At 45.9% G+C, this 6837-nt stretch overlaps 1 protein-coding gene across 1 annotated transcript in view; it reads left to right on the top strand.

Annotated features, from left to right (window-relative positions):
- STON1 (stonin 1) overlaps positions 1-6837 on the top strand; it is a 47396-nt gene that overhangs the window by 34035 nt on the left and 6524 nt on the right. The window contains exon 2 of the mRNA XM_012638872.1: positions 287-2248. Within this exon, the coding sequence (XP_012494326.1) occupies positions 334-2248 (1915 nt within the window). The 5' untranslated portion in view covers positions 287-333. The remainder of the gene's footprint in view (positions 1-286; positions 2249-6837) is intronic.

Raw genomic sequence — 6837 nt, 5'->3', positions numbered from 1 at the left:
CTCTTTTGGTATCCATTTGCAAGGATACCTTTCACTTTCAGCCTATGTGTGTCCTTAAATCTAAACTGAGTCTCTTGTAGACAGCATATAGTTGGGTCTTGTTTCCTTTTTTTTTTTTTATCCACTCAGCCATCAAAAGGGTCAAGTTTTTAAGCATTTCTTTGAACTCAGTTAATCTGTACATCTGGATGCTTTTAAATCTAAGTATCTCTCAGAACTAAAGACCTCTAGTAACTTGTTTTTTCTCTTCATTTTATACTCCTATTTTCTCTTTCTTCTTTAACAGAGACAACATATTTGATTCCTTGACAAGACCACAATCTGATCCCAAAGATGTGCTCCACAAACCCAGGCAACTGGGTCACCTTTGATGATGATCCTGCTTTCCAGTCTTCTCAAAAGTCAAAGAATTTGCCTCTGGACAATCAAGGTGTCTGTAGACCAAATGGACTTAAGCTGAACCTTTCTGGCCTCAAGGAATTGCCCAGTGGATCTTCATCTACCAGCAGCACCCCTCTCTCCTCTCCCATTGTAGATTTTTACTTCAGTCCAGGACCTCCAAGTAACTCTCCTCTTTCTACACCTACCAAAGACTTCCCAGGTATTCCTGGCATCCCCAAAGCAGGGACTCATGTGCTTTATCCTATTCCAGAATTATCTTCAAACAGCCCACTCACAACACCAGGAGTAGGTTCCTCCTTACCACCTACTAAACCTACCTGCTTATCCCATGCTTTCTTACCCAATGACCAGTCATGTACTAGTCATTCAAATGAAATCAGCCCTCACCAGGCTGAAAGCCGAGGCTTCCAAAGTGATGATGCTCCCCAGTTTCAGTATTTTCGGGAAGACTGGGCTTTTTCAAGTCCATTTTGGAAAGATGAAAGCAGTGCTTCCCAGTTCACCTTTGACCCCCCAGGAAGCAGAAAGATATTCTCATCAAGAGACAAGGAGATACCAATTGATCAAAAAAGTCTAAATAAATGTTCACTCAACTATATCTGTGAGAAGCTTGAACATCTACAGTCAGCTGAGAACCAAGACCCACTTGGAAACCTGTCTACGCAATGTCTGTGTGCTGAAGACACTGTCTCTTCCTTTGTCCCCCATGCACTCTTTAGGAGTCAGCCAAAAGCTGGATGGTCTTTCATGCTGAGAATTCCAGAGAAGAAGAACATGATGTCTTCCCGGCAATGGGGACCAATTTTTCTGAAAGTTTTACCTGGAGGAATTTTGCAAATGTATTATGAGCAGGGATTAGAGAAACCATTTAAAGAGTTACAGCTTGATCCACATTGCAGGCTTTCTGAACCCAAAGTTGAGAACTTTAGTGTGGCAGGAAAAATCCATACTGTGAAGATTGAACATGTGTCTTACACAGAAAAAAGGAAATACCATTCTAAGACAGAAGTAGTTCGTGAGCCAGACATAGAACAGATGCTGAAGTTAGGGTCCACGGAGTACCACGACTTCCTCGACTTTCTGACTACTGTGGAGGAGGAGCTGGTGAAGCTGCCAGCTGTTTCAAAACCAAAAAAGAACTACGAGGAGCAAGAAATTTCCTTGGAAATTGTGGACAACTTTTGGGGTAAAGTCACAAAAGAAGAAGGAAAATTGGTTGAAAGTGCTGTGATGACTCAAATCTGTTGCCTCTGCTTCGTGAATGGGAACATGGAATGTTTTTTAACCTTGAATGACCTTGAGCTGCAGAAGCGAGATGCATGCTATTTTGAAAAAGACCCAGAAAAGAAGGGGATCGATATTCTCGACTACCATTTTCACAAGTGTGTGAAAGTACAAGAATTTGAACAATCAAGGATCATCAAGTTTGTACCCCTGGATGCCTGCCGGTTTGAGCTGATGCGTTTTAAGACTTTGTATCATGGGGATGACCTTCCATTTTCTGTGAAGTCTGTAGTGGTTGTCCAGGGGGCATATGTGGAACTTCAGGCCTTCGTCAACATGGCCCCGTTGGCTCAGAGGCCATCCCACACTGGTTCCTTGAGGTCCTGTGAGAATGTAATGATATGCTTTCCTGTCCCATCACAATGGATCAAGGCCCTCTGGACCATGAACCTCCAGAGGCAGAAGTCCCTGAAAGCCAAAATGAACCGCCGGGCATGTCTGGGCAGTTTCCATGAGCCTGAATCTGAACCTGTCATTCAGGTCACTGTGGGGTCAGCAAAATATGAGAGTGCCTACCGGGCGGTGGTATGGAAGATAGACCGGCTTCCAGACAAAAATTCAAGTAAATATTCAACACCTCAGTTTGATTTTCATGGGAAATAGCTTTAATGTTTTCAGCTTCCTCCTCCTTGGGTTGAAACCAGGCAGAGACAGATGGTAACCTGTTAGCTGAGGCCACACTTACATAGACAGGTGGGAGAGGGAACATTAAGCCAAACAGCTGGTTTATTTGTTTCCTCTTGCACCTATTTCTACCAGATGAGTTTAACTTTTTACATTTTTTTAATATTATAAGAAATACCATCCTTGACTGGGAATTTTTTGTGGTTGGTGGCACTGGGGGAAAATTTGTAGACACCTGTGGTTGGGCTTCTTGAGATTAACCCATCAACCTCAATTCTTAAAATGTTTTTAACATAGATTAGATTCCCTAATTACCCCTTAAAAATCTGTCATCCATGAATATATCTGGGCTTTTTTGCTTCCTCCTTAGGTTTTGCCTCTTGTTCTTTAAAATAAGACTTTTATTTTTTTAATTTTTATTTTTTTGAGACAGAGTCTCACTCTGTTGCCTTGGCTAGAGTGAGTGCCGTGGCGTCAGCCTAGCTCACAGCAACCTCAAACTCCTGGGCTCAAGCCATCCTCCTGCCTCAACCTCCCGAGTTGCTGGGACTACTGGCGCGTGCCACCACGCCTGGCTAATTTTTTTCTATTTTTAGTGGAGATGGAGTCTCACTCTTGCCCAGGCTGGTCTCAAACTGCCGAGCTCAAGTGATCCTCCCACCTCAGCTTCCCAGAGTACTAGGATTACAGGCAGATTACAGGCATGAGCCACCAACCCAGCCGACTGCCTTTTATTTTTAATCAAAGTGATTTCTTTGACTGAATTACCCATTTGACCATCTCAGCTGGTTGTTTTAGAATTGGGTAGACACAACCTAAGGGTTAAAAGCAAGTTAATTTTTTTCTAAAATTTTACTAAGAAAACAATTAATCTAGGAGTTCAGAACTTTGAAGAGACGGTTCTAGTATCACATTTCTTTTAAAATAGTAACTTAGTGGTGGGCATAATAAAGTAAAAGAGCAAAATTTCAAATTAGAGTTGTTCCCTGTTTTGGTTGAGTTTTTTTCTAGCAGATCTATAGAGGTAAACGGGGGGCAGGTTTGGGGGATCTGAGTTGATGCATTCATTTATTTAACCAATCCTTTACGAACACTTACTGTGTACCGAGTACCCCATCAAGTGCTGGGGATAAAGAGGAATGAGATCTGATCCCTGTTTCCAAATAACTCACAGCTGCTTTAGTCCTTCAGGGAAATTTAAGCTCATCTTAGGCCCCTCCAGGCTGTGGACTTCGGAGGAAGCATTTTTATTTGGGGTGGTCCTATAGCAGTATTTTTCAAAATTGATTGTGTATTAAAATAGCCTCACAGCTTTTAAATAATCTTGATGTTCAGGCTCCACTCCATGCCAATTAAATCAGAATCTCTGGGGAAGGGGCCCACGTGTCAGCATGTTTTAAGAGCTCCCCAGGTGAACCTAATGTGTAGCCGGGGTGAGGAACACTGCTCCACAGGCACTGTGATGTTCTAGAGTGGGAAGAGTAAGCCTCCCACTCCCATGGACTTGAGGCAGGCAGTGCACCCCGAAGGCCACGGGACCACCTTGTCCGTGACTAGCAGTTTGCTGACTTAACATCTGTCAGCTGATTGGAGCTTGAGCCACAGACGGGGTCCAGCAGGTGAGAGACACAGGCCTGGTGGGCTGAGGAGCCTCAGACCCCTGGGCAGAAGGGAAGTCCCTGCACTGTTGTCCTCCCTGACACCCACAGTCTTCTTCATTAATGCAAAGATCCACCCCACAGTGTTCCCATGACTCACATGAGTTGTGTTCTGCATGCAGAATAGTTAGGATAGCTCAGGCGCAGGGCAGGGCGAAGTGGTGATGGTCACAGCGGGCAGCACGGTCACAATGGGTGGCCTCTGACAGCACCCCTGGTCAGCTCCAGTGCGATGGGGACATTCGTATCTCCCGTGACATAATCGACAGAGATAGTGTTTCCTGCCTTCTTCTGTAACTTGGCTGGGGAGGCGAGCGTAACCATTTGCAGGCTATCTGCATGGCATGAAAATGAGTTTTGAGATCTTGAGTACAAGGTTCCAAATGATCTGTTCTAAAAGTTATTTGTGCTACTTTTAGCTTAGAGGGGTTCAACAAAATCAGGATATTGGCTTTTATTTTGCTAAACAAAAAGGGAAAGAAAGGCAAGGAGGCTGGAATGCAGCTGCTCTAGGAGGCCCTGAAGGAGACCTGGCCAGGGCAACCTCACTTACTCTTCAAACTGAGAAATACCAATCATCTTTTCTAATTTTGCAAGTGGAGCAATGTATAAAGCTTCTTGTGAAAATGATCCTGTTTATAACACTGCATTTTTCCCAGAGTTAATGGTGTAGGGAACTGATTCAGTCAACAAGAATTTATTGAGAAGAGGGCTTGCTCATTCACTCCACAAATACCCACTATGGAAAAGTGCTCTGTTCCAAGCTTATACAAATATATAGGGATCCCAGAGATAGGGGTGGTGAACTACCTGGGTTCCAGGCGAGGCTTTGCTGCAGAGCTGATGGTCAAGCCTGGCATGGAAGAATCAGCAGGTTTCCATCAAGGACAGAAACAGCAGAACCACAGGCTTGTGGGTGGGGGATGCTCCCCACATTTTGGGACTGAGAGAGTGGTGAGGGAAGAAACCAGTGCATGAAGACCTGTGAACAGGCTGTGTGTGTAGAGTTTGTCCTCAGGGCGTTTTCAGGCACGACTGTGACAGAATCATACCTTGTTTCCGAAAGGCAGGCATGCAGGGCAGTGGGGAGGAGAGATTCAGGAGTAGATTATAGACACAGGGAGGCTGGGGGGAGGTGAGAGGTGCTGAGCAAGGGCAGTGGCAGTGGGAGGTGAGGGATGGATGAGGAAATTCAGAGGTGTCCCCAAGGCAGTGACAGACTATGGGCATGGGGGAAAGGAAGGGGATGGGTGGGTCAGGGCTCCGGCTTTGGCAAATAGGTGGGCGATGGTGCCGTTAGCTGAGACAGCCTGCGATCCTCTCATCACCCATCCTTTTAAAATCTGTTTCCCAGCCCTGGCTGCAGGTTAGAGTCATTAAAGCCTCAAAAACTACCCATGTTTACGCCCAATCGCTTACCAATCAGACTCTCTTGAGAGGCGCAGGTCCTGGTGTTTGTAAAGGCTCTCCCACGCAGCCAGGGTTGAGAACTAACTACCTGGTCACTCTCCTGTGAAACCTGTGAGGGTCCCTAGGCAGACATCATTCCTCTCTGCTCTGTGTGTCGCTGTGTCTTTTAGAGCTCTGTTATAAGCCTCCCATCAGCATTTACTGGCCGTTGAGCTCACCCAGAATAATTACAAGAATGGACATTCCCAGAGAAGCTGGTTGGACTTGATCTGGGCCTTCAGGAATTATTTCTGGAAGACTGTCGTACCACCAGGCCCACACAGAACAAGGTTTCACAAGTATTTCAGTCAATTATACGGTGATAATTCACTGAATCAATCCGTTGGGACCAAAGCTGCTTTGTTGAGATCAAGTCTGTGGGCAAAGAGAAGGCCCAGGGAAAAGGCAATGGGGCTGTGTCTGGTGGAGCCCACAGGGCAGGGCACAGCCCCGAGCGGGCTGGGGACATTTCTGGGCTTGCAGGGCCCTGTCCCAAGGCTGCTCCACTATGGGCTGCGGAGGGTGATGCAGAAAGAGAGAGGGAGCCCTGCAGGTTACTGCCTCATTTCTCTCCTGAGAGTGGCATGGAAGGAGCGAGGCTGAGGTAGAGAGGAAACCTTTCTCAAACTTGTGCGAGCCCATGAATCACCTTGTTAAAATGTAGATTCTGATTCAGCAGGTAGGACCCGGGGCACTGTTTCTAACCAGTGCTCAGGGGATGCCAATGCTGCTGGCCTGAGGAACACACTGAGAGTAGCTTGTTAGTGCTTAGTGTTCCTTCAGCAGTGGGCATGCCTTTCATTGCACAGCAGAGCTTGGGCTGGGGCGGTAGCGCCTAGATTTCATTCAAATTAAGGTTTGAGTGACAACAGGGGGGCTTAGGTTTTGTTGGGGGAGGGGAAGAAAGAGAATTGAGGACAAAGGAGGACGCCGGTTAGCCAAAGGAGGTATACATGTGGCATAGAATTAGAAAGGGGGATGGAAGTGGTCGAGGGTCAATTAACAACTATATTGATCTCTAACCTCCCAGTTTTTCTTTTTCTTTGCCCTCCGTCATCAGCACACTGGTTCTCTTCCCTTCTGCCTGTGTCATCCTCCTGCCACTCGTACCCGTCAACCCTCAACAGTTCGGTTTCATATATGTGACATTTTGGTTCAAGGAGGACTGGATATCAACTAGACCTAAGAAGGTTTTGTGATTTGCATTCCTTGTCCTAAGAAAAGGAGTTAGGGCGAGAGAATAATTACCAAAGCCCGAGATTTCCCCCTAGTGGTCAGCACCGAGATAACACAAATTTCCTCTAATTCATTTATTCATGAATTTGACAAATGCGTGCTAAGCCTCAAATGTGTCAGACGTTGTGCTAGAGACAGATATGATACTTGTTCTTATGGAGCTGAACGTCTGAAGAGGGACTGT

The sequence above is a fragment of the Propithecus coquereli genome, unplaced genomic scaffold (assembly GCF_000956105.1).
Source record: "Propithecus coquereli isolate 6110/MARCELLA unplaced genomic scaffold, Pcoq_1.0 Scaffold136, whole genome shotgun sequence".
In the NCBI taxonomy this organism is placed as follows: Eukaryota; Metazoa; Chordata; class Mammalia; order Primates; family Indriidae; genus Propithecus; species Propithecus coquereli.
Note: the sequence above shows the minus strand (reverse complement) of the source record. Positions and strands in the feature narration are given on the sequence as shown.